The sequence below is a fragment of the Sus scrofa genome, chromosome 4 (assembly GCF_054392235.1).
Source record: "Sus scrofa isolate SSC_HxYL_T2T_F1_AM1 chromosome 4, Sscrofa_HxYL_maternal_Yorkshire_Landrace_v2.0, whole genome shotgun sequence".
Lineage (NCBI taxonomy): Eukaryota > Metazoa > Chordata > Mammalia > Artiodactyla > Suidae > Sus > Sus scrofa.
In genome coordinates, this window is record NC_139386.1 from 104,674,158 (window position 1) to 104,700,291 (window position 26,134).

At 43.7% G+C, this 26,134-nt stretch overlaps 2 protein-coding genes across 8 annotated transcripts in view; both read right to left on the reverse strand.

The window, feature by feature from the left end:
- Window positions 1–26,134, reverse strand: part of BCL9 (BCL9 transcription coactivator) — an 87,975-nt gene that overhangs the window by 14,383 nt on the left and 47,458 nt on the right. For 2 of the 7 annotated variants that reach the window (NM_001444428.1, XM_013993344.3), the window contains 4 exon segments: window positions 238–554; window positions 1,484–1,797; window positions 7,008–7,099; window positions 9,028–9,163. In NM_001444428.1, coding sequence (NP_001431357.1) covers window positions 238–554; window positions 1,484–1,536 — 370 coding nt within the window. In that variant the 5' untranslated portion in view covers window positions 1,537–1,797; window positions 7,008–7,099; window positions 9,028–9,163. 7 annotated transcript variants of the gene reach the window in all.
- The window catches only part of LOC146404128 (uncharacterized), a 72,015-nt gene continuing 47,458 nt past the window's right edge, over window positions 1,578–26,134 (reverse strand). The window contains exons 3-5 of the mRNA XM_085023134.1: window positions 9,028–9,163; window positions 7,008–7,099; window positions 1,578–1,797 (exon numbers count right to left, since the gene is read on the reverse strand). Coding sequence (XP_084879260.1) covers window positions 1,578–1,784 — 207 coding nt within the window. The 5' untranslated portion in view covers window positions 1,785–1,797; window positions 7,008–7,099; window positions 9,028–9,163. The remainder of the gene's footprint in view (window positions 1,798–7,007; window positions 7,100–9,027; window positions 9,164–26,134) is intronic.

Below are 26,134 nucleotides of genomic sequence, written 5' to 3' on the forward strand. Positions count from 1 at the left end.
GGAACATCCTGAAACACTTACATCCTCAAGAATAAGAACTCAGCAAGGTGGTTCTGAACTATTCTCTAGTAGGAAAAGGACCAGAAACAGTTCCACCCTAAACTGTGAGAACTCCTGAATCTGATACCTCCTCTCCCCACTTGGCTGCTATTAGGCTCTGCGGCATCCGCCAAGGTCAGGAGCCTTCCCTCAGGCACACCTACTTCCCTCTGAGTCTCAAAGATCTTATAGACATACCTTTCATGTCAGAGTCATCGTTTGGAGTCCCAGGATCTCTCTGATCAAAGGAGTCGGCGGAAATACTTCGCTCCCTTTTCCCCTTGCCCTTGGCACCATTTCCAGCCCCATTCTTCAGCCCCATGCTCCCACCTGGGCCAGGGAGTGCTTTAGGGGTATGGCCCCCACTCTTGGAGTCACAGGGGGATGGCTGGGATTGGCTGGCTGAGCCCCCCTGTTTACCCTGATTGGAGAATTTGGAATCCAGCTGGGGGTTTCCAGATGGGGACATCACTGTAGGGGGACGGACCATCACCTCCTGCTTTGACTTAGGGCTACTAAAAGAGACAGATAACAAAGGGAGATCAGACACCAGATACAGACGGTCAGCACAATCGGGAGAAGCAATTTCTATCATAGGTCAAAGAGACCTGGAGTCACCACCCCACCTTTCACCGCAGCCACCTGCTTGTTCCCTCCACCTCTGCTCTCATCTCAAAGCTCTCCACAGAGAGGAGGATCCAGCAGAATGGCCTGCCAGGTCTCGGGAATCCTAGAGTCACATGGGGACCCATCTCTAGGGCTTCTGTCAATAAAGGACAACGGTTTCTATGTACATAGAGAAACGACTCTCACACTAAGACTAGCTCAGAGTAAACAAACAGACATCGTTAAGATCAAAATACTACCAGCCATCGGCTGATGACAAGGAACAGCTGTAACGAGAGACCAGCTTCCCTGCTGGAAAATACGAGCAGGTCCAGGAGAGCACGAGGAAACCCGCTGGTGACTGGCGGGTTAGGGAAGCCCTGCAGGAGCCTAATCCCTAAACAAGCAGTATCACACCAGTGCAGACACGCTAACCACTGCTGCCAGGAGAGGTGGAAAAATTCTTTTAAGATAGCAATTTAAGTCCGTGGAGCAGAGGAAAAAGGTTCGTGGTGGGAATTCAGGGGCTGGTGTTTCAGTTCTAGGACCTTAGGCCTCCTCACCATCCCAGGCCTCGGATTCCCTGTTTGGCAAGTTGAGCGCATTGTGCTAGGTGGTCTGTAAGGTCCTTTCCTGTATGTCTTAGTGAGGAGGGTGGTGGGAAAGAGGAGCAGCCGGGTAATGATGGACAAAAGAATAACAGGGAAATGCTGACATAAACTTTGATTCACTCTTCTATCATTGTTGACGTGTCCCTTTTTCTTTCCCCATTTGGGCCTCATCTGCTTGTAATTCAACATTGCTCCGCATTCACGGTCCACCAGGCCCTAGCCCTCACCTCTGTGTGTTTCCTGACGGAGAGTTCCTCACTTTAGGGTTACTGGAATGCATTGATTGAAATCCTGAGCTTGCAGCCACAAACAGGGACGGGCTCACCGAGTTCCTCTCGGGCTGCAGCAGAAACAGCTGCTGAGGGCAGCGGCAGTGGCCCACTGCTTGCTGGGTGCGTCCCCTAGCGCTGGCCACCTGGACGCCTTTTTCCTCTTTGTTTTTCTCCGCTGTGGAAGTGGGTCCTGTCCCCTTGTGGCTCCAGCATTCTCTGGGTGTGTGCCTCCTGCTGCCAGAGGAAAATCTCGCATCTCCAAGGGCACACTGGGGGCAAAAACAGAGACAGCAAACACCCTTAGGGCAGGACCTGCGGGTCAGGGCTAGGTTGCTACTAGGTTGCCATCAGGGTTAAAGGGAATGGCAATGTTCACTATCTGGCCTAAAGGCCCTGGTGCTAAAGCAGCTGAAGAGTGACTAAGAATTTCTGCCAAGCATTCGAGCCTCCCACCCAAGCATCATGCACTAGGCCTTTGTAAGCAGGTGAGAAAAACATTTTTATCTTTAACCATTTATTCTCCTTTACATTTCTCAACTTCCAAACACAAAACCTTCAAAAACTTAGGTTTTTCTTTTTTCGAAACAATGATTTGAAACCACTGGACACTCCAAATCCAGAGCAACTATCTGGTGTTTCACCTCTGATGGTGCTGAAATGTAACAAGCCCATTCCAATTTCAAACCCTGAAAAAAATGAATCTGTTTATACTCTCAGGGCTCCAGGTGGGGAGACATTAAAAGAGGTACTTCAGAAATCAAGCATTGAGCCAATACCAAATACAATCAGTTCTGCCCCCTGATTTCTATGATCTCTCGATTAAATTATGCCGACTATGTGTCCTGTGTTCTCACTGCTTAATGATGGGCTGCAGGCATGGGCAAGCAGGGGATGATCCACGATGCCGAAGGTAAGAGAACAGCTTTGAAGGCTGAGATATTTTTTGAGAGCCAATTTGCAAGGCTAATTTGAAGCATAAAGGTCAAGAAAATACTCCCAAATCTAGCCAGAGAACAAATGAGCAAACCCTTTATTTAGGGAAGCCTAGACTGGTTCAGAGAAAACCAAGATACACCTTCAGTCACTGGCCCTGCCAGGGAAGTTCCAGTGTGGCTTGGTCCCCTCCCCTCCCTCGGTCTCTTCTGAGACCTAACTGATAGGGTGTAGGACTGAAGGAGGATATTAAAGGCAGGACGAGTGGCTAAAGAATCAAAGGGAATTAGAAGTAGCTCAGGTGTGACAGCTCGAATAATACTTTGAGAGGTTAAAGAACTGGACTAAAATTGGGAGGATCCATTATATTCTACGACTCGGCACTGAAATTATCATTGTCAAGTGTTAGACATCTATTTCTTTTTTGTTTGTTTGTTTTAGGGCTGCACCTGTGGCATATGGAGAGTCCCAGGCTAGGGGTCTAATCAGAGCTGTAGCTGCTGGCCTACACCACAGCTCATAGCAACGCCGGATCCTTAACCTGCTGAGCAAGGCCAGGGATTGAACTCACATCCTCATGGATGCTAGTTGGGTTCGTTAACTGCTGAGCCATACTGGGAACTCTGACATCTATTTCTTTCATTTAGAAATTTGCAATAGTCCCAGCTGTTTCACCAGAGACAATGAAAGTAATTTACAGAAATGCTGAGTGCAATTTTTTTCTTTTAAATGAAGTTAGAGAAGAAAAAAGAAGAAAAAAACTAGAATAAAATATTGAATGCATCTATGCTGACCTTGAAGACAGCATCCTAAAAATATTTTGGTCTTGATTATATTTAAGGTTGTATGTTTATCCCCCACCAACTTTAGCTTTTTTAACTTTTTCATTTTTTTTTCCAGTTTAGACTATAAAATTGATTGTAGTTGTCAAGTTCAACATACATGACCATAAACTATTTTGTAACATCAGGAATCACTGGTAAAACAGAAGTAACAAATGAATCTTGCAAGGACAAAGCCATCGGAAAACATTTACCTCAGGAAAAGAAAAGAAGTTAGCACCTGTACAGTCCCCTTCTGGAACTTCTTCTGGAACTTTCTGACTGCATCACACATTCTCAGTCATATATCATACTGAATAGTCCCATGAGTATGTTTTATCTCCCTACAAGGACTACGTTCTTTGAAGACAAGAACCTTGTTTCAAAGTTCTTTTGCTTTTCCATATACTCAGCATGATGGGTACTCAGAGCGTGGCTGGACCCTCACTGACTTACTCAGCTTCTCTCAGAGCAGAAACACCTGGCATTTGCGTGGTGCAATCCTTCCAACATACTACAAATATCAAATCACTTCAATCTGCCAGGCATTTCTGATGAGCAGATAGTACAGATTATTTCTATAATATTAGTACTGTGAACAGAAACAAACTTTTATTTTCAAAGTACTTCTACATACAGTTTTTCATGCTCATTAATTCACCCAACCTTGATCAACAGGCACTTTACAGACAAATTGAGGGGGTACAGGTGTAAGGGCTTCTCCCAGGTTTCCAAGCAGTGCTCTCTGACCTGCTCCCTTGTCTGAGCCATCTCCTTACCATTACTTTGTGGGCAGAGAGGCAGCACAGGGGGCTGAAACAAGCATGTGGGCTCTCGCTGAGCAGTGGGAATAAAATCCAGGTATTTTAACCTCCAATCCATGGGAGTTGAAATAAGTCAACTAGCTTTAGCCTGACACCAAAAACAACTGAGCAAGAAATCTGCCAAATGTCTTATCATATAGTTCAGCACCTCCATTTTTGGGTTAGTGCTCAACTGTTTGACCTTTAAGGACTAGAAAGATCTGCCTCAGAATGGTTAATTAGAGCCAGAAAGAGATTTTTCCCCAATGTAACTAAATCTCCTAGCTATAAGGTCTGCTTATACAATGTTTATCACTTTTCTTTCTTTTTTTTTAAACTTTTTAGAGCCACACATGCAGCATATGGAAATTCTCAGGCTAGGGGTCGAATGAGAGTTACAGCTGCCAGCCTACACCACAGCCATAGCAAGATGGCATCCGAGCCACATCGGCGACCTACACCACACATAGCACAAGGCAACACCAGATCCCCAACCCACTGATCGAGGCCAGGGGTCAAACCTGCATTCTTACGGATACTAGTTGGATTCATTTCCGCTCCACCACAAGAGGAACACCCTCTTTTCTTCTTAAATAATACTAAGATGTTTACTGTCAGACACTCTTACAAGCACCCTCCACACATAGTAAACTCATTCACAACAACGGCAGAACTACTATCCCTATTTCAGAGACAAGGAAACCAAGGCTCTGAAACAGTAAGTAATCTGCCCAACTAAGTTGGGTCACACCCTAGTAAGTGGTGGAGCTGGCGTCCAGCCAGACACTCCGGCTGCACTCTTCATCACTGCAGTGCCTGTCAAAGCACGGACTTGGTGGACAAGGTGAGCCAGCACACATAAAATGCTCGGCAGCACAACAGAGGCATTCGGGTTAACTGTTACTATGACTACCACCATTCCCAGCACAGGCACTCACCTATTCTGCCTAACGTCATCCCATACCTTCACCATCTCCAACCATCACCTTCCCCCCATCCCTCCCTGCTCCCAGTGCAGGGCCTTGCCCAGGACTTCACAGGGAGAAGTCACCAGGAAGGATTTCCTCACCACCAAATCTGCAAACCTGTTTTTATCAGTACCCCTCCCCTCTTTCTTTTCTATTACTGAACCTCAAAAAAAAAAAAAAAAAAAAAGAAAGAAAGAAAAGAAAAAAAGGCCCATTTTTCCTCCAAAGGCCAGTCCTATCACAAGTGGTCTAGGCCCCATCCCTTCCAGCTTGATGCAAGCTCTCACTCTCTCCCATGGCCGCCCCTCTATCTCCTGCATCCCCTGGGTATTTCTGATCAGCTTTTAGACATTTGTAGTATCTTCCAATTGAAAAATAAATAAATAAAGCAAAACAAAACCTAGCTCTAGTGTTTTATTCCCCTTTGGAGCCAAGTTTCTCTACAGAGCTGATAAGACACACAGTCTTCACTTCCTTACCTGCCATTCACCCTTTAACCATGTTTAAACCAACTTCTACCCACAGATCACAGAAACCACTGATTTGTTAAGGTCACCAGTGACCGATTTTCTAACCTCATCCTACTCCATCTCTTAGACTCTGACAGTTGATCACTTCCTTCTTGAAACTCCCCTCTCTTGGTTTCCGTAACACCACACTTTGCCGTTTTCCTCCTACCTCCCCAGTCACTCTTTATCTGCTTCCTTTGCTGGCCCCGTCTCTCTACCCAATCTCTACAATTTCGAGTTCTTCACCACTCTACCCTGGGTCCTCTTCTCATTCTATAAGTTCTTTCCATGTCAACAATTCCCAAATTTACACCTCCAGCTCTGCCTCTGTTCTGCTAACCTGTATACACCACCACCAGCCTGACATCTCCCTCGATGTCTGAAACCTAACAAAGTCAAAAATGAATTCTTCATCTTTACATAGCCTCCCTTCCCAAAGTACTTTTCCTCCATTCTTCCACATTTTAGTATACGGCACCTTCATCCACCCAGCTGCTCATGCTAGAAATTTGGGAGTTATTCTTGATGCCTCTCTCCACCCTTGCCCTTCCCATATCAAGTCTGCATATTTTTGCTGAGTAAAGGAAATCTTGGCTTTGGTCTTCCTCCCTCCCTCCACCATTCCCTCCTTCCTTTTTTTTTTTTTTTTTTTTTGTCTTTTTGCCTTTTCTAGGGCTGCTTCCCGCAGCATATGGAGGTTCCCAGGCTAGGGGTCAAATCAGAGCTGTAGCCACCAGCCTCCGCCAGAGCCACAGCAACTCGGGATGTGAGCCGAGTCTGCAACCTACACCACAGCTCATGGCAACGCCAGAATCCTTAACCCACTGAGCAAAGCCAGGGATTGAACATGCAACCTCACGGTTCCTAGTCCGATTCGTTAACCACTGAGCCATGACGGGAACTCCCCCTCCTTCCTTTCTTAAGGCTGCACATGGAAATTCCTGGGCCAGTGATTGAACTCGAGCCACAGCTGTGACCTACACTGCAGCTGCGGCAACATCAGATCCTTTAATACCACTGCGCCAGGGGTGGAACTCCTGCCTCTATGGCAACCTGAGCCGCTGCAATAGGGTTCTTAACCTACTGCACCACAGCAGGAACTCCCATATTTCTTTTTCAGAGAGAAAGGATACTGAAAGGCTACGAATCTATATGAAATTCTCCATTATGCTGTTTTCACAGCATCCCGTGTTTTTCCTTCACAACATTTCCATGTTGTATAATTATGTGATAATTTGCATAACATTCATCTCTCACGCTGGGCTCCATGACGGCAGGGATCAAGACTGACTTGTTCCTCCTTGAATTCCTAGCACCTAACTATAGTGTCTGACACATGGTATTGGTCCAAAAATATGCGTTGAATAAAAGTTGAAGCTTTTCCCCAAGATTATCTTTCTAATCCAGGCAAACTTTCTCATGCTATCATCCATCAGGCTACTCACCAAAACCCCAAGGGTCACGACACGGCAGTGCTCATCCTGGAAGGGAGGAGGAGGAGGAGGCCAGGAACCTCTTTCTCAAAGGTGACCCTCACCTGGATGAGGATAAAGTAAAGAAAAAGGGTTTCTAAGTGATCAAAACGAAACAAAAAATCAATAGCATCATTTTGTTACTGAACATCTTAAGGGAAGAGCAGGTTTCCTACTTATTCTAGAATACTGGTTTAAGGGGAAGTTGTCAACCCCCATGTAAACAGAATCAGCTTCCAATTATGAAAGGGAGTATCATCCAATCCACAGATATTTCAGGACCCTTGTGCCTGTCCCTTCTTCCCAACTGCATATTTTCTTTTCAGAGACTGGAGACTTATTAAGGGCAAATAAAGTAAACTTTTCTATTTTTCTAAACATTAAGTAGGAGAAAAAAAAAAAAAAACCCTCCCATTTTTGCTTCCTCCCATTCTTAATTAGTACAGAGAATTGAGAGCTGACTATAAAGGTGAAAGACAAAATTCCAGGTAAACTTTCAAATTCACAAAGTAAACACTATTCACTGTTCCTTCCTATGCTCAACTGTAACTCTAAATGGCAAGCATTCGGCAAGAAAATTTACTTTCACATGCTTTTGGGAAGACATAGGGCTGAACAACAGGGCCCCTGAATTCCTCTGACTGAGAGCCTACTGTGTGTGAAATGCTAAACTGAACAGAGCTAGATAAGTCAATAAAACACTGAGTAACTTGTCCAGCAGGACAATTTCCAACATTAGTCCTTGTAAACTAGAATTATAATGCTGAGCAACACCTCCCTCCCCCTTTGCCCAGAATTTATAGTTTTGAAATGGCAAGGAAGAACCAAGTTCCAGATTGTCATAAGGCCAAATTATTTAGGAGTCTTTAAAAGGAGACTCTATAAGGTTGCCATAGAGTTGTGCATAAACTCACAAATTAGTATAACTTAGCTCAGAATCACCTCTACAATTCCAATTTCGACTCTTCCAATGATCCTTTCCCATTCTCCTGCTCTAAGAAGTCAAGTTTATTACAACTATGTCATGTTTAACAAATTTCATTTCTATGCTATGACCACTACACCATAAAAGGCATAGTATCAAACTTAGAATGTGGAACTAAAAGGCCTTAGGATTCCATTCCTAGCTCATTCTTAACTTCTGGCATACCAACCACTAAAAAGCTTCCTTTCAAAAGAGTACACTATAGGAAGAACCTATCTTTCCCAAACAAGTGGAGAAAAGAAAACTATACTATGGGCTTGACGAGAAATCCTTGGGTTCCCCCTACCCCCCAAAATAATAATGTATATTTCCATACTCAAAGGGTAAAAACTCATCTATTATCCCTCAAGCTAATAAACCTTAAGCAGGCAAATAAATTTGTATCAGGCTCAAGAGTTTAGGCAAAATTTAACCATTCAAAAATGAAAAATGAACTTCATCGATCATCATTTAGAATAATGGCTACCCAAAGGAAAATTTCAGCACAAATGTCCCTTCTTTTTGAAACGTTCCTTGATTCTAAACTACTCCCAGGAATCTCCTCCATGGCCCCACAGTGTCACATTCATGGCACTGTTATAACACTTTTAAAGCTGTATCCCTGTTGTGTCCAGTCAGGGAACTCCCTGAGGAAAGGGTCATCATCTCAGCACCTGACATCCAAGAGAAACTGAATAAATGCTGGTTGACCCACGTATTATGATGAGCTTGGACCTGTGTATTTCTACTCTTGTCTCACAGTCACACAAACCAAAGATGACACAATAAATACTTGTTTAACTTCTCACCATCTGCCTTTCCTAGGAAATAAGACATTGCAGAGGTCCCTGCTCACAGAAAAGTACAAGGTAATCTCACTTAACTTGATGACCTCTGCCTAGGGAACTTCTACCATAATGAACAAATATAGTTTTAACTTACAAGAGACCTCACAAGAGAAGCAGAAACAAAATCCAAAATACACAGATTGAATAACAGAAGTTACAGGCTCATTGTCGGGCTCTTTACCTTTCAAGACGTCCAATTTGCTCTCTCTTCTAACATTGGGACACAGAGGAACTTTCCAAGAGTGATCTCTGCCTCCCAAACAGAAAGGAATTTTTAGGTCAAAGTGGAGTGACACCAGCTAGTCCCACATTCGGTCCTACAGGAATGAGAAGAATGGAAAAGTTCATACCCCAATTCACACCACCAGCAGAAGAAAACCAATGCTCTGTGACCAAAACAGTATTTGAAAGAAGGAATAGTAAGAAAATAAATAGGTCAAAAATGGGGAAGGAAGGCAAAACCACTAAAACTCAAAATGCAAGGAGCTGGAGCACTGTAGTTTAAATCTATCCCACTGAAGACTGGGAAGTTATGAAAAGCAAAATCCCTTAGACACAAAAGCTTCATTCTAATCATTGTTTTTAACTTTCTCCCCAACCAAGAAGAGTTATCACAGGTTGCAAAATAGACTTTTATATCATATCTTCTCTATGCCCTTGTTCAGAGCATGGTGAAGATGCTGAAAAAAATACTGCAAAGCATAAAACACAAGTGGGCATAAGATTCAACTTTCCAAAATCAATTGGTCTAGAGCTGGGGCTCTTAACTGGGATCCGCAACTTCCTTGGGGGTCTGTGGAGAGACTTAGGGGAGGGGTGGCAGCTGTGAACTTGGCTGGAGAAACTTTTGATCTTCATACTCACTAACCTCTAAGTAAAAGATAGCACCACGTGCTAACCATGAATGCAGGTAACAACCCACAGTAGTATTAGCAATCCTGTGACCATGTCACCAAGAGAAACCACAAAACACCTCACATATCTCAACAGAATATTTACACTTACCACTACTTCAACATTATACTATTGTTACACCTGTAGCTATATTTTGTTATTTAATGTGTTATAAAGAAGCATATAAACTACTGTATCACAACTGCTTAACATTTTGATAACTGTTTCCACATCATTGGTAATTCTACATATTTTATTTTATACATTTTAAAAACATGATTCTCAGAAGAAGTCTTATGCTTCTTTAAATTGCCAATGGAGTACACAGGACATAGAAGGTTAAGAACTTCTAATCTAGAGCAAATAAAGTTTCTAGAAACCCTCAGAGAGTCACCAAGGCAGACAGACAAGTAAGTCATTCCACCAGCAGTACTTCATAGTCAAAATTAAGCTACCAGGAAGCCAAGTAGTATGTCCAAAGTCACACAAACTTAGAGTCGGCATTGCAACATGTGTATTCCCACTCTCTCATGGGGATCTTCACTTACATTTCTACAATTGTCATCACTCTGCCTGTCTTACCACTAAATGGGGACAAGGTATCACCTTTCAAAACTAATATAAAACCAAAACCCAGACAATAGAACAAGGGGGCTGTGTAAGGTACTCCTTTTTGTTCCTTGATTACGTATGCTGCTGTAATTGCTACAGAAGCTGAATTTGGTCCTTTCCTGAGAAAGTTTTTCAGAAGTGAGAAAAAAAGTTGGGCTACATAAACTTTCACTCCCAGAAGTGACCAAAGCACTTTGCAGATAAGTATTAACTCGTTAAGCACTGCAGTGTGTTATGAGTGGTCAAGGCAGTGGTAGACCACTTCATAAATGGGAAAACTGGAGAATAACTATGAGAGATTTGTCTCAAGTCAAATAGAAGTCAGTGAGAAAGCCAGCTTCCTGATTCCAAGTTCAAGGCTCTAACCCATTACACCAAATCACCATGATCAAATATTTAGTTGATTTAATGCTTGTGAAACCTCTGTACTTTCCTTCCCCTACAAGCCAGAGAGCATCTTCTTTTGATTCACAGGAACAGACACTTTTGAAGGCCATGGGAAAAACACCCCATAGAATAAATTCCAACGTACGTCAGTGCTTTATCACTTATGCTAGTCATCTAAGCATCCAGGTCAGGAATCCTAAGCTCAGGAGCCAAGTTACTACACACAACTTGCCTTATAAGAAAAGAACAGTATCGAAATTGTTCCTTCATCTTTTAGGCAATAACCTCTTTATTGATCTACCATGTGTTTAGGAACTATTATCATCTTACATTCGACAGTCTTATTACAAAATAATATTCTAATGGTTCAATACCATTAGATCCTAGATTCTAAAACTATGAAATGTCATGCCAGTCTCAAGTTTGCATTAAATTTTCTCTTCTTATCCAAACCACCAATTAATGGAGCCCTCATTCCTCAAAGCATCTTTCTGCCTTTTAAATGCTCTTTTTATTAACTCATATCTCTTATAAGTTAGGTCTTTTTCAATAGTTAGTAAGGAGGTCTTTCTTGAATTGGTACTTAGGACCATAACATTATCCATGCTAACATTAATTCCTTGTTAAAACTTTCCAAACAATTAGTATCCAGTCAAAACCCAGAATCAACAAGACGATCATACTGTACAATCTCCATGAACAGCCAAAAGTTAAGCCACTCACGAGTCTTACCTACATAGCCATTTGTCCCCTACCCCATACTCAACTATTTTACTATTTATCCTTCCTACCTGCTAATTCTGATTCACCACTTTGTGCACAGTGTACAAGAGTCCAAAACTTTGGCTCAAGAATGAATGCTTAATTCCTGAATATATCAAAGGCTAAAAAAACCACCATCGCACACCACTGATCAAAACATAAGTTTTTATACGGCCCCTAAAATCATTTTCCCACCAAAGTCATTGCCAGGTATCTGTCCATGTTTGCCCTAACCAAAGTCTAACTTTGCACCAATTCTATCCCACCCTAGTCTCTCTCCACCAAGACACAGTTTTGTCCATCTCTCTGCATTGTCTAATAAGTTTATTAGTCCCCACCTGGGCTGTAGTCTAGGCTCTAAGTCACTCCTTTCTATCACAGGGTAGGGCTGTTGAGGACAGATTTCAGGCCTCCTCCTTCAGGCTTGGGAATCTTCACAGAAGGCCCCCAGCAACACTCTTACTAAAGGCCTCTGGCCCTTCCCTCTGAACATAGTTTCAACCCTGCTGTTTTTTCCTTGGGATATCTCCATTTTACCAGGCTCACCCAGCATTAACCAGTGACATCTTAATACCTTCGCAACTTTCAAAGGTCAATGACAAGAGCTCCACTTGGGAAATCACTGGTGTGTCCACGACCCCCACAATGACTCAGTGACCCAGACATCACCACCTCACCTGCCGGAGCCCTTTACTTACACGAACATTCTTCTTAGCTTTCACTTCCCCCCACCCTTCAACAAGTCACTGGCCTGCAAAGTCCCCTTAACCTCTCTGTTCGTCTCAACCCGAATTCCCTCATGTAGCTCTCCATCTCGCCCCTCCAATACCCCTTCATCCCCAGAAGCCTCAGACCGTCCCACCTCATTCTGCCTCTCCAAGCACCACTTGGGACACAACCTCTAAAAAAAAAAAAAAAAAAAAAAAACCCAAAAAACGAGAGATGCCTCGTCTCTCCCCACTGCTCAGAGAGCGGCAGGCAGAGGACGACCTCCCACCTCCCCCCACAGGTTTCTCCAGACTCAACTCTCTAAATCCGCAACCTCGACCCCCGCCCCTTTTCTCCCCTCCCCACCCCCACAGCTCCCGCGGCTGAGGCCACCCCAGCCCCCAGACTGGCTCAAAACACGCGGACGCGGACCCGGGCCCCCTCAACCCCCGGCTCGGGTCCTTCCCCTCCCCCTCCCCCCGAAGTGCCACTTACCCCCAAGGCCGGAGTGGGGGAGGGGAGGAGGAGCGGAGTAAGGGAGGGGGGGCTTCGGTCCCGGGCGGCTCTCAGCCCCGGGGGGCCGGGGCCGGGGCCAGCGGCAGCGGCGGCGCAGCGTCTCCCCCCGGCGGCGGCAGCGGCGGCGGCGGCGCCGTCCCACTCCCGCAGGCACACATAGGCTCCATTGTCCGCCGGCGCCTCCCCCTTTCCGGCTCCCCCCTCCCGGTACCGCCCCTTCCCCCTCCCCTCGGCCCTCCCCTAGCCGCACCGCGCCACGAAAGGTACCGCCAGCCCCGCCTCGAACGCGAGCCGAGAAGTGCCCCCTCCCCCCGGGCCTGACGTCCCGCCCTGCGGGGGAAGGGGGACTGCCCCTCCCCGCCTCAGCGCAGGGCCCCGCCGCTGGGAAGGGCCCGCCCCCCTCCAAGGGAATGTCACTTGTCCCCCTCCCGGAACGCGCGCAATGGTACCAACCCAGCCGCTTCCTCCCCCCCACCCCTGCCTTCCCGGAGAGGCACCGCCCCCTGAGCCCCGCCCACCAAGTAGCCTCGCCTCCTGGACCCCGCCCCTCCCTCCAATATTTTACTATGGGACCGCCCACTGCCAGCACCACCTCCTGCTTTGCATGGACACGCCCACCAGGTCCCCTCCCCAGTTCGTCACCCGGGCAGAGGTGCCGCCTACTCCCCAGCTTAAAGCGGCAGAGCCCCCTTTCTCGACTAAAAGAACCTCCCAAAGGGCTGGCGGGGTGGGAGTTGCGGCCAGGGAGGGTCTCTTCTTTCCCCGCACCTCCCTTCCCACGCACACATTCACTCCGACCACCCCACCGCCTCCTGCAGCACTGGGGAGCAACCCAGTGGAAAAGGCGCGGAGGGGGGAAGGGCAGCGTAGAATTTGGCCATCTTTGACAAACGAATTGGGAGCTGCCAAAGGAAGGGGTCTTTCCCTCACACTTCCCTGCAGTCCTGGTCCAGGCCTAGTCTTCAGTCTTCAAGGCGACCCCCGCCCACCTCCTGGATGCGGTTCCACCCTGCCTCACCCCCTCTCCCGTCCCTTGTCTTCACCCCTCAATCTCTGCACTGCCTCTGCTGTTGCCGGCTTTCTCCCTTCCCAAGGGTGCAAGGCCCCTCTTGGGGCTGCACTCTCTTCCACCTTCTCCAAAGCACATTCTCGCCAGGTCCTGCAAATGCGGTGGCTGGTGCAGGGTCTCTCCTTCCTCATAAAGGGCCCAACCTAGCCCCGCTCGAGCATCGCTACCTAGTGCCGAAAGAGGACCTCTGCCCGGATCCTCAAATCACTTCACAACCGCTTTTTAAATTACAGTTTCGCTTCCCTGATTTTTGGAAGGCCCTGTGCTTTGGAGAGCTCAGAGCCTGGGTAGCCCGGCACTGTCCCCTGTGAAGTGACAGGGTAACCCGTTAGATTGCACTTTTTTTCCTCAGAGGGAAAAATGACGGCATCATGGTGAGCGCATGTTGCTGAATAAAGCTCAGATTACTCCTGTTTTACCTTTGTGGCCCTTGTTGCTGCCATGCCCAACTATTATTACAGACAGTCCCATCTGCTCCACAGCCCTCCCCAGCGCACACTGTTGTTACATCTCTTGTGTTTGTGCTTTGTACAGTCTTGGTCTAAGACGTTTCTGCAACTATGTACACTGGCCCCACAGCTTTTTTGAATCAGCTAAGTGAAGACTGCCTATGTTATAATGTACTGTGTATTCTCCCTGAAGATAGATGGAGGCAACATGGCCAAGAGAAGTAGATAAATTTTCTTCTGCTTTTGCTTCTATCACCATGGTTTTAACCAGGTACTTATTTCTATGTCAGTTTCTCTGTCTAGAAAATAGGAAACCTTCCTTGGGGCAATCTTTTAACGAATGGTGTGGTTGTAAAGGATGGTTCAGGAGAGCCCTAAATGATAAAGCTTTCGAAACCGTTTAAAACTCTTGGCTGGTCATTTAAGTTTCTATGCCACGGCTCCCCAGCTTAGAGTTCTATGAAAAACTGTTTTTTCATAACAAGATATTTTCTCTTAGTCTTCTGTTATGACTGAGCATATAAAGAAAAAAGACAATAGTAGGTATAAACAATATAAATTTAAGATCAATCGAAGGATTCCAGTTGGGAAATAATTAAAATAAAATGTTTTTCTGTCAAATTTTGGTGATAGAATAGTTTTACAGAGGGGCATACCGATGTTTCAGAAGGCAGGAGGAAAAAGTCAGTTACAGACATATGAAAAGACAACTGAACCCAAGAATATACAAGAAGCCTTTGGGATTGCTAATGTAGGTGGAAAGAACGGATTCATAGACTTAATCTGTAAGTGAAAAACACTTCTTAAATAAACTCTGGGCTGGAGTGTTCCAGACCAGTTCACCTCTACTCAGAAAGCTCAAAAACAGACTCATTAAAACAATAGTACACATGCAAAAAAGTCACCCATTTTACTAGGCTTTACACCCTCACTTAACCACATATGTCAGAGTTTATAATTATTTACTGAACTAGAAGAAAAAAGCAAATGAATACTGAGTGTGCAACAGGAGGCTAAAAGAGCACTGATTCTGAGAATTTAAGCAAGCCAAAAGTCATGAAATCTAAAGGTTAGAGACTCCATAGTAATGTTAATTTAGCTACATTGCACATGGGATAGAAATGTATTTTAAAATATTATTATTGTATTAAATGGTTTATCTATCTTACTAGAATTTTTTGTGCTCTGAATTTTCTAACTTCCATATCAACTAAAGAATTCTGTTTTGCTGTATAGGGATATAGCACAGTGTATATACAAATACTAATGGATAATGATTAAATCATTCTTAAAAGCATCCTATAAATAAAAGCTTCACACTATTTCTGTTACTCTATTCTGTTACTCTAGAAATTCTAGGAGAAATCATTTTTTAATCCAAATGGGAATATTGTTAAAAATAAAAGCTTTCAACACTAAAGAGACTAGTTTTTTTTTTTTTTCTACTTTCTGAAATTTGCTTCTCATAATGATATATATATGCACTTAACTGTGATGCAAACATGGATGGTACATTTGACTTCCAGTTCTTCAACTAATCACAGTGTCTGTTATTTACGTTTATTGTCAGTCTTTTCTACCTGCAAACTCCACTTTCGAAATATTTTTGTTCTCCCAGCTCTTGACAAACTCATACCTAAACTTTAGAGTTGGAAAGAACTACCTCCTATTTTAGGGATGAGAATTCTAAGACATAGAAGTTTAATGACTTGCCAAGATTATGACCGTTTTTAGAGACTAGAATTTAAGTCCAACACTCTAGCCCTGTTCCAACTTCTAAGGATTGTTCATTCCTATGATATTTATTGTTGGAGGAGAGAATGTGAAGTTCTACCTTAGGAATGATGAAATTCAGACTCAGAAAAGTTGAACCCACTCAGCCTAGCCAGCTGGTGCTAGGGTTATAAGAGGCCCTACCAAATTCTTGCCTTGGTCAAAGCCCTTAGTTTGTCCATGATTTCCTGCTGCTTACACTGTTTCTTACTAATTTATCTAAGTCACTGTCCAAACCAATAATGGTAAATTTCAACCCCAAAGGAATATTACAAGATGGTCATTTATGACTGAAATGAGGGGTTAGAATGGAATGGCCTCTTGACTGTCACAGTGCTACTGTCCAATGCTGTAATAAAATAGCCAGGAAGGGAGTTCTTCTTTAGGTTGTCCAGAAAGGAGAAACAAATTTCCCCATCCTGGCTTTCACTAGTTCATTTAGCCACTGGGGAGTTCCAGAGCTTCATCCCTGCCAGGAAAATTGAGGGCTAAATATCTCTTCTGTAAGAAAGAAATCAGTATTCCCACCTCTTTCCTTCCTGCAGCTCCACCTGGCATCACTGGTACTCCGATGTGAACTTGGGTCTTGTTTTGTGTCCCCACCCATCTGCTTTCCACAACCTGGGAATTAGAGGCACCCTATCTATAAAGCACTGACAGATCAGTGATATGACCCTTTAGAAGGTACCACCAATATTTCCCCCTTATTTTCACACTCAGACCTACATGATTGTGCCTCCTAAGCTTACTGTCTGTCTGTCTTCTTTCTTTCTTTTCTTTTTCCCCTTTCTTTTTATGGACGAACCCATGGCATGTGGGAGTTCCTGGGCTAAGGGTTGAATCAGAGCTGCAGCCGCCAGCCTACACCACAGCCATGGCAACAATGGATGTGAACCCCATCTGTAATCTGTGCCATAGCTTGAGGCAATGCTGGATCCTTAACCCATTGATTGAGACTAGGGATTGAACCCCCATCCTCACAGACACTATGTCAGGTTCTTACCCACTGAGCCACAACAGGAACTCCTGTCTGTCTGTTAAAAGTCACGATTTTTGTGACATTCATCCTGCAAACTCCTGAGCCCTAAATGATTCATATATAAAGGCTGATCTCCTTCCCCAGTTTTTCAATTTAGCCAGAGTCTATCATGGCTTAAGAAACAACCTAGGTGTTCCATGAGCTCTAACCATTTCTCCTCGAATCTCTTGATTTTCATGCCGGTTCTTCACATCTGTCCTTATAGTCCTATGTCTCTCTTCCTCTTAAATTTCGACTAATTAACTATTTGGTTTCTTATTCTTAACTTCTTTCCCAACAAGAATTCTGTGTATTTCTACTATTTCTACTATTTCATTCTATTTTCTTCTGCTAGACATCTCTCTAGGAATTCTGCCCTTTGGATACATCTCTTACGTTTTCCCTGGGTTCTGCCTTCACTGCTGAACTTGTCTCACTTCCCACAATCTACTTTTTCCCAGCTTCTCTGGAATTGCTACCCAGCCATTGCAGCTTTGATCTCACCTCCATGATTTGCATCTGGGTTGTGCTCATTGCCTTTTGGGAATCCTTGACCACCCATCATCCCAGCAATGGAAATTCCTAATGCAGAGACGTACCCACATTTGTTTCCACTCCTAGGCTGGCAGACATTACCAGGGAAAAAAACCATGAAACTAAGAAAATGGATCTCAACCAAATTTCAGGCAATAAAACTTCAGTTGAACTTTATTACTTTTACTTTGGCAATCCTTTCATGCATCTTCATTGCCTCCTTTATCATTTCCCACAGCCATTATTCCAAATTTTATCCACTACTTCTCCTACATTTTGCAGGACCAAACAGTCATCTCATGCCACCTCAGAAGTGTTTTGCTCAGTTCTCTCTCTTCCGTCTACTTACTCTTCACTTGAGTAGCTTCAGTAAAATCTCTGTTACACAAATACTCTTTTTTCTCCTTTTTATTCCCAATTTATCCAAAGGGTAGCCAATATTCTCTGCCACCACAGTTCTTTTTCTTCCTCTATAATTAATCCAACCATTTTACCAAAATTCTCTCTCCCATATGGCCAAATCTAGTCACCAAATCCATCCAATGAATATCCTTTCCTTACTGAATCTCTTACAATATGAATTCCAAGATACCAGGATATTCTGGTTTTGCCTCCTCCTCCACAATTATACCGAGATGTCATTGACATATAACATTGTATAAGTTTAAGATATACGACATAATGATTTGACATATGTATATATTGTGAAATGATCACCACACTAAGTTTAATTAACATCCATCACCTCACATAGTTAGGTTTTTGTGTGTATGATGAGCTCTTTTAAGATCTACTCTCTTAACAACTTCCAAATATACAATACAGGAGTTCCCACTGTGGCATAGTGGGTTAAGAATCCTACGGTAGCAGTTCAGGTTGCTTCAGAGGCATGGGTTCAATTCCCAGCCTGACTTGGTGGGCTAAAGGATCTGGCACTGCCACAGCTGCAGCTTGGATTCACTTCCTGGCCTGGGAACTTCCATATGCCACAGTGTGGTCTTGAGAAAAAAACTGCATCTGTCTATGAAGTATACAATAGTTTGGTTGGCAATAGCCATCGCACAGCACATTACATCCCAGAACCTATTTATCTTATAACTGGAAGTTTGTACCTTTTGATGACCTTCACACATTTCCCCCCAGCCCTCTACCCTCTGCCTCTGGTAGCCACCAATCTGTTCTCTGTTTCTGTGAGTTAGGTTTTTTGAGATTTCACATATAAGTGAAATCACATGGTATTTGTCTTTTTCTGGTTAACTTGCTTCACTTAGAATAATGTCTTCGAGTTTCACCCAAGTTATGGCAAGCGACAAGATCTCCTCCTTTTCTATGGTTGGGTAATATTCCACTGTGCGTGTGTGTGTGTGTGTGACATTTTCTTGGTCCATTTATCTGCGGATGGACACAGGTTGTTTCTATGTCTTGGCTATTGTAAATAGTACTGCAATGAACATAGGGGTGTAGATATCTCAAGATTTCATGTCCTTTGAATAGACGCCTAAAGGTCTGTCTTCTTTATTAATTTAAATTCTCCCTTGACCTGAGCATTCCCTGAATGTTCCTAACTTAAACTCTTTGATTCTTTGAACTTCTTTCTCCACTTCTTCCTGGGATCTCTCTTTCTTACTCTCTTAATTTTAGCCATAACCTCTTTGCAGATGACCGACACATGTATAGGTCTAGCCCAGGCCTCTTTTTAGCTTAAATCCTGCATTTCTATACTCCACTTGCCCATCTTGAAGTCAACACATCAAGAAACAAATGCCATCTTTCAAAATTAAGTCCCACCTCTGAATTCACTGTCTTTCACTTAGGCTCAACACTTTGGAATAATCCTGACTCAAAGTTCCCAGTTGTCTATGTATTTTCTTAATCACCAATGTCCATAAATTCCTCCTTAAATCCATGTCTTGTTTTCCATTCCCAAGTTGGGACTATTGTGATAACTTCTACATAGAAATTCCTGTCTCCAGCTTCTCCCCTCATCAGTCAGTTCTCTGTGCTCCTTCCAGATAGATCTTCCTAAAAGACCTGAAAATATTCCCACTTGAGCAGTGTCTATTTCTCTCTAATTTCTTACACCCTATTGAGTCTTCTGGGCCCAACTAGGGTCCCTCTATCTTAATATATCAACAACGTGGTATAGCAGGAACAATACTGTCTTTAATGTCACCTGGACCTGGGTTTGAATACTGGACTGCATTTTACTGGCCAAAGAACTTCAAAATTTAAAAAAAAAAAGTTATTTTCTTTATCATTAATTTCAGCAGTAGATGTTTATATTACCAATTTTAGAAAACAGTCTAATGTGCAAACTTTTATTTATTTATTTTTTTAGTCTTTTTAGGTCCACACTCACACATACAGAAGATCCCAGCTAGGGGTCAGATTGGAGCTGCAGCTGCCAGCCTACACCATAGCCACAGATCTGAGCCATGTCTGCGACCTACACCACAACTCATGGCAATGCCAGATCCTTAACCCACTGAGCAAGGCCAGGGATTGAACTCATGCCCTCATGGACACTTGTTGGGTTTGGTACCACTGAGCCACAACAGGAACTCCCAAACTTTTAATATCAGCTATCTTTCATTTTATTTATTTATTCATTCATTCATTCATTCATTCATCCATTCATTTTTCTTGTTAGGACCGCACCTGTGAATTATGGAAGTTCCCAGGCTAGGGGTTGAATCAGAACTGTAGTTGCTGGCCTACGCCACAGCCACAGCAACACTAGATCTGAGCTGCGTCCGGACCTACGCAGCAGCTTGAGGCAACACTGGATCCTTAAACCACTGAGCAAGGCCAGGGATCAAACCTGCATTCTTGTGGATACTAGTTGGGTTCTTAACCCACTGAGCCACAATGGGAACTCCTCTTTTATTGCAGTTCCCAGTCCTCACCTATATCCTGAGAGCAAAATTTTACACTTCTTTGTGTTTTGCAGTCATTTAGTCATTGCTATTGTTATTGAGCATCTACTAGGTACAGGGTATCTTGAGATTAATCAGATATGCAATTTTGTCCTCAAAGCATAAACAAACTTACATGGAAGATTCATTCATTGAAAAAAAAAAAAGTTTAGCAGGTGCCTAATGTGTGCCAGGTATTGTGCGAAGCCCTGAAAATTCAAATAAGAAGACATGTTCCCTGATGTTAGGATCCTGACCTATCCTGTCAGGAATACTAACAAGTAAACATTTATAATCAAGTACAATAAATGCTATGATGTGGATAAATACCAGGCGTTTGGGGCACACAGAGGAGAGGCATCTAATCCAGACAGGAGAGTCAGGGAATACAATAAGACCTGAGCCGAATCCTAAAGAACATGTAGGAGTCAGCCAGGCAAAGGACTCGGCAATGTGCAAAGGCTCAGCTGTGTGACAATGTATATAAATAACCACAATACAAGATAGAAAGTAATAAATAAATGGCAGAGCAGAGACAGAAAAGTAAAATGACAGTCAGAGGAGACACACTGTTTGGGAGCTGGGGGAGGTGAGCAGAAATTGTTTCCTGGGAGTGGAAGCATCTGAAGCAACCTGAAGGGTTCAGGGGTCAGGTTCAGACATGCAGTGGGGCCAGAGACTTCTTTGTCTTCCCAGCATTCTATGTAGTACCCTGCACACAACAGCATAACAACCTTTTTGTTATGATGCTGGTGATGGTGATGATGATGATGATGATGATGAAGGAGGTGCTCTAGGTTCTTCCCATGAAGTTCTCTTCCATATTCCCAGAATGTTTACAAGATTCAAAAAGCCATTTCTGGGTAGAGGGGCTCTCAATCAGACTGCCTGGCTTTGAATCCCAGCTCTGCCATTAAAAGGCTGTGTGACTTTAGAAAAATTCCTTGGAGTCCCTTTATGGCTCAATGGTAATGAACCCGACTAGTATCCATGAGGATGTGGATTCAATCCCTGGCCCCGCTCAGTGGGTTAAGGATCTGATGTAGCTGTGAGCTGTGGTGCAGGTCACAGAAGTGGCTTGTATCTGGCATTGCTGTGGCTGTGGTGTAGGCCAGTAGCTGCAGCTCCAATTTGACCCATAGCCTGGGAACTCCCGTATGCCTTGGGTGCAGCCCTAAAAGACAGAGAAAAAGAGAGAGAGCGAGAGAGAGAAAGAAAGGAATGAAGGGAGAAACGAAGGAAGGAAGGAAGGAAGGGAGGGAGGGAGGGAGGGAGGGAGGAAAAGGAAAGGAAAGGAAAGGAAAGGAAGAAAGGAAATAAAGGTAGAGAGAGGGAGAGGAAGGAAGGAAGGAAGGAAGGAAGGGAGGGAGGGAAGGAGGGAGGAAGGAAGGAAGGGAGGGAGGGAGGGAAGGAGGGAGGAAGGAAGGAAGGGAGGGAGGGAGGAAGGAAGGAAGGGAGGAAGGGAGACTCCTGAACCTCTCTAGGGTTGAGTTTTTCCTGGAACAAATGAGTAACTGCATGCAAACATGTAGCAATAGTGCCTGGCATATAGTAAGTGCCAAATAAATGTTGGTTAATATTTGTTAACATTTGTCCATCTCAGAATTATCCACAGTGAGATTAGCCTTGGGAGAGATTTGAGGAGCACTGCAAAGGCCATCTCCTCAATACTTCACTTATTCTCACATCACATCTCACTCACTGGTATGTCTTCAACTCGCCTAACACACTCCTTCAAATCCTGCCGCTAGAAATTCACATCCTTGGGTTTAAGATGTCGCTTATCCAAGCTCTGGGGAAGGAACATAATAAGGGGTTAACCTTGTTTTATTTTATTTATTTGTCTGGCCAGATCTCTATCTTTCCTAATTGCCAACTGTACTGAAGCACTACTATGGGGAAGAAAGAAAAGGCTAATTCTGGAGCGTGGAGAACTTTCCCCAGAAATCAAGCTAGACGGAGACACTCGGAGGCCTTTCTGAGGGCAGTAAGTCCTCTGGGATTGGAGGAAGAGGTAGGAGAGGCGAGAGATGCCAAGAAGCAGTGAGGAAAACAAAAACAAGGTCAGAAGAGACAAGATTTACTAACTTAACAAACACTGCTGACCTTGACTTTGAGACTCTTCATCCACCACTCCCTTCTCCACTCTATGCTGAGTGTGGGAATAAATAATTTTTCTCAGGATAAGCCTTGATTCATATTAATGAAGGAGCCTGCACAAGATCAAGAATCCCTGGTTCTAAAATTTCTTAACGACTTTTACATGTTTGCTTTCTCAGTTACTGTTTATCAATCAAAAACTAATAAACACCTACTATCTGTCTAGTGCCAAATTAAGTAGAGTGAGAATTTCATTAGAGGCTGAAGAAATAGTCCCTTTCAGGGACCTTACAGTCCAGTTGAGGAAACAAAAAAATTTTAATAACAATTAATTCCTAAATTGTATTACAGACATGACACAAACTCTAGACTTCTGGGGTTGGGGGGGGGAGCAATGAGTAGGGGGTCTGGAGTAGCAAGCAATAATTTGAAGGATCAGAAGTTGAACTGCCAGGGAGTTCCCTTCATGGCTTAGCGGTTAACAAACCCAACTAGGATCCATGAGGATGCGGGTTTGATCCCTGGCCTCGCTCAGTGGGTTAAGGATCCCGCGTTGCTGTGGCTGTGGTGTAGGCCAGCAGCTATAGCTCTGATTCCAACCCCTAGCCTGGGAACTTCCATATGTTGCAGTCGAGACCCTAAAAAAAAAGAAGCTGAACTGCTGGTGTTGCCACACAGCTCTGCCTGGACCCCTACCCTGGGAACTTCCATACGCTGCAGGCATGACCATAAAAAGGAAAAATAAAAAAATAAAAAAAGAGCAAGTTGAACTAGGCCTTGAAGAATAGGGTTTGGACATTTCCAGGAGGGAACGATGACTCTGGAGGAAGAGAAACAAGGAACAAGCCAGGGTCTAAAAGGAGAACAGCCTAAGTGTGGACAGAAAGGGATAATAGTAAAGGTTTTACACACAACCGTACTGACAGCGGCTGATATTCAGTATGTGCATGTGCCAAGCCCTGTTCTAAGCACTACATTTATATTGTCTCGTTTAATACACATAATAACTTCATGAGGTACGAACTATTATTCTCGTTTTACAGTTGAGGGACCAGATGTTTTGGAAAGTAACTAATTGTCCTATATCATTCAGTTAGTAGGAGTTGAGATTAAAACCCAAGTCAACCTGAAGCGAGGGCTCTTCATCATCCCACATGACAGCCTCTCTGCAGTGTGGATGTTGGGATGCTGTGGGACATACATGTGGCTAAGTAAGGTGGAATTCATTACACAAAAGATAATGTAGAGAAAGCATACAAGAAGGATATACTGAGGGTTTTTTTTTTTTTTTTAAGCCACAGTTTACTGAACACAGCATATGGTACTGGCACCTTCTGTACATCATCTTGAATGTGCTTTGTAATTATACCCACTCTACAGATGAGAAAACCAAAATGAAGAGGTTAAATGACTTGCCCAAGTCTCACAATAGTTAAATATCATAGTCTAGATTTGAAAGCTAGGCCTGTGCTCTGTGTAGGCTATCCCACCCAGCTTCTCTCCTTGAGCAAGGGAAAAACTATGTGAAAATAACACCACAGCAGTTTGCACGGTATGCCCTCAAAGCATTTTCATATTCATAGCAACAGCCAATCCTTATGATAACCATATGCCACATTTGGAAGATACTTCCATCATAGTGAATAATAGTAATATTCATAATAATCATTAAAATAATAATATTAGTCAGCACTGACTGAGTGTTTCCCTTATACCTGGCATCATGCAAGGACTTTACATGGATGGTATGGTTGGTTCCTAACAACTCAGTAAGATAGACTGTATTATTATCCTTACCTTGCACATGAGGAAACTGAGGCTCCCCTAACAGGTGTTACGAGAGATTAAGTTGCCTAATCAAGGAAGCTGGGCTCAGTTACAGAGCTAATTTGAGGTCATGCAATAATGAGTGAGATTCCTGGACTAGAGCATAGATCCCCTAATTCCACATCCATACATGCCCTTTTTGTGTTACTATTCTAACAATGAATCTGCAGCTCCAGGAAGGACCATTTGAAGAAAGAACTACAATTGGCAAGGAGAGCAGCCAGAAGAGTGCGGTGTGTCGTAAGTGTGAGATGATGCAGAGCTAGGTTGGGTGGTGTGAGGGGGAATGAAGAGGTGGCAAGTCCAGGGGTTATGTGAGAAAGGTTATAGCAGCTCACTTCTGCAGCATGTAAATATGAAAGGAAGGAAAAATCGTTTAAGTTTGGCTTCTAGCCATAAACTTGGTGTCAGGGGCACTGTGGTCAGAAGTGGGAATGGTTCAAAAATGGCACTAGCCCACAGTGAGATAACACTACACACCAACTAGGGATGACTAGTTTTAAAAAGACAGTATCAAGTGTAGTGAGAATGAGGAGATGCTGCTGGAACTCTCATTGCTGGTGGGAAGGTAAAACAGTGCGGCCACCTTCAAAAACAGCTAAATAGTTTCTCAAAAAGTTAAAACATGTTTACCATATGACCCAGAATTCTACTCCTTATGTCCACAAAGACTTGTATTTGAATGTTCTATGGCAACATTAGTCTTAGCCAAAAGACGGAAGCAGTCAAAATGTGCATCAACTGATAAATGGATAAATAAAATGTGGTACATAACAATGGAATATATTCAACAATAAACATGGATGCACCTCAAAATCACTATGCTAAGTGAAAGAAGCCAGACATAAAAGATTATATATTGGAGTTCCCGCTGTGGTACAGTGTGTTGAGAGTCTGACTGAAGTGGCTCCGGGCACTGGGAAGGTGCAGGTTCCATCTGGCAGTGGGTTAAAGGGTCTGACATTGCCTCATATTCAATCCTTGGCCCAAGAACTTCCATATGCCAAGGGGGCAGCCATAAATTTTTTTTTAAATAAAATTTTAAAAAGACTATATATTGCATTGTTATATTTACATGAAATGTCCAGAAAAGACAAATCTATAAAGACAAAAAGCTGATTAGTGGGCCTGGGAATAGGGATCAATGAATGGCAAATGAGTATGAGGGTTGTTTGTTTGTTTGTTTGTTTGTTTTGCTTTTTAGGGCCGCACTTGCGGCATATGGAGGTTCCCAGGCTAGGGGTCGAATCTGAGCTGTAGCTGCCAGCCTATGCCACAGCCACAGCAATGCAGAATCCAAACCACGTCTGTGACTTACATCACAGCTCACGGCAATGCCAGATCCTTAACCCACTGAGCAAGGCCAGGGATTGAACCTGTATCCTCATAGATGCTAGTCAGATTCGTTAACCACTGAGCCACAACGGGAACTCCCAAATGAGTATGAGGGGTCTTTTTAGAGGGAAGCAAATGTTATAAAACTGGGTTTTGATGATGGTTTCACAACATTGTAAATTTACCGAAAAATCATTGACTCACACATACACTTAAATGGGTGAATTTATGGTATGTAAATTATATCTCATGAAGCTGTAGTTTTTTAGAAAGGTGAAGCTGAGTTAAGTGTTAGAATTATAGGTGACTGTTGGACACTGAAGAGGATGGAGCTGTCCTGCCAGGTGAGGGGGTAGGCTGGAGGTGCAGAGGTGAGACCTGAAGCAATA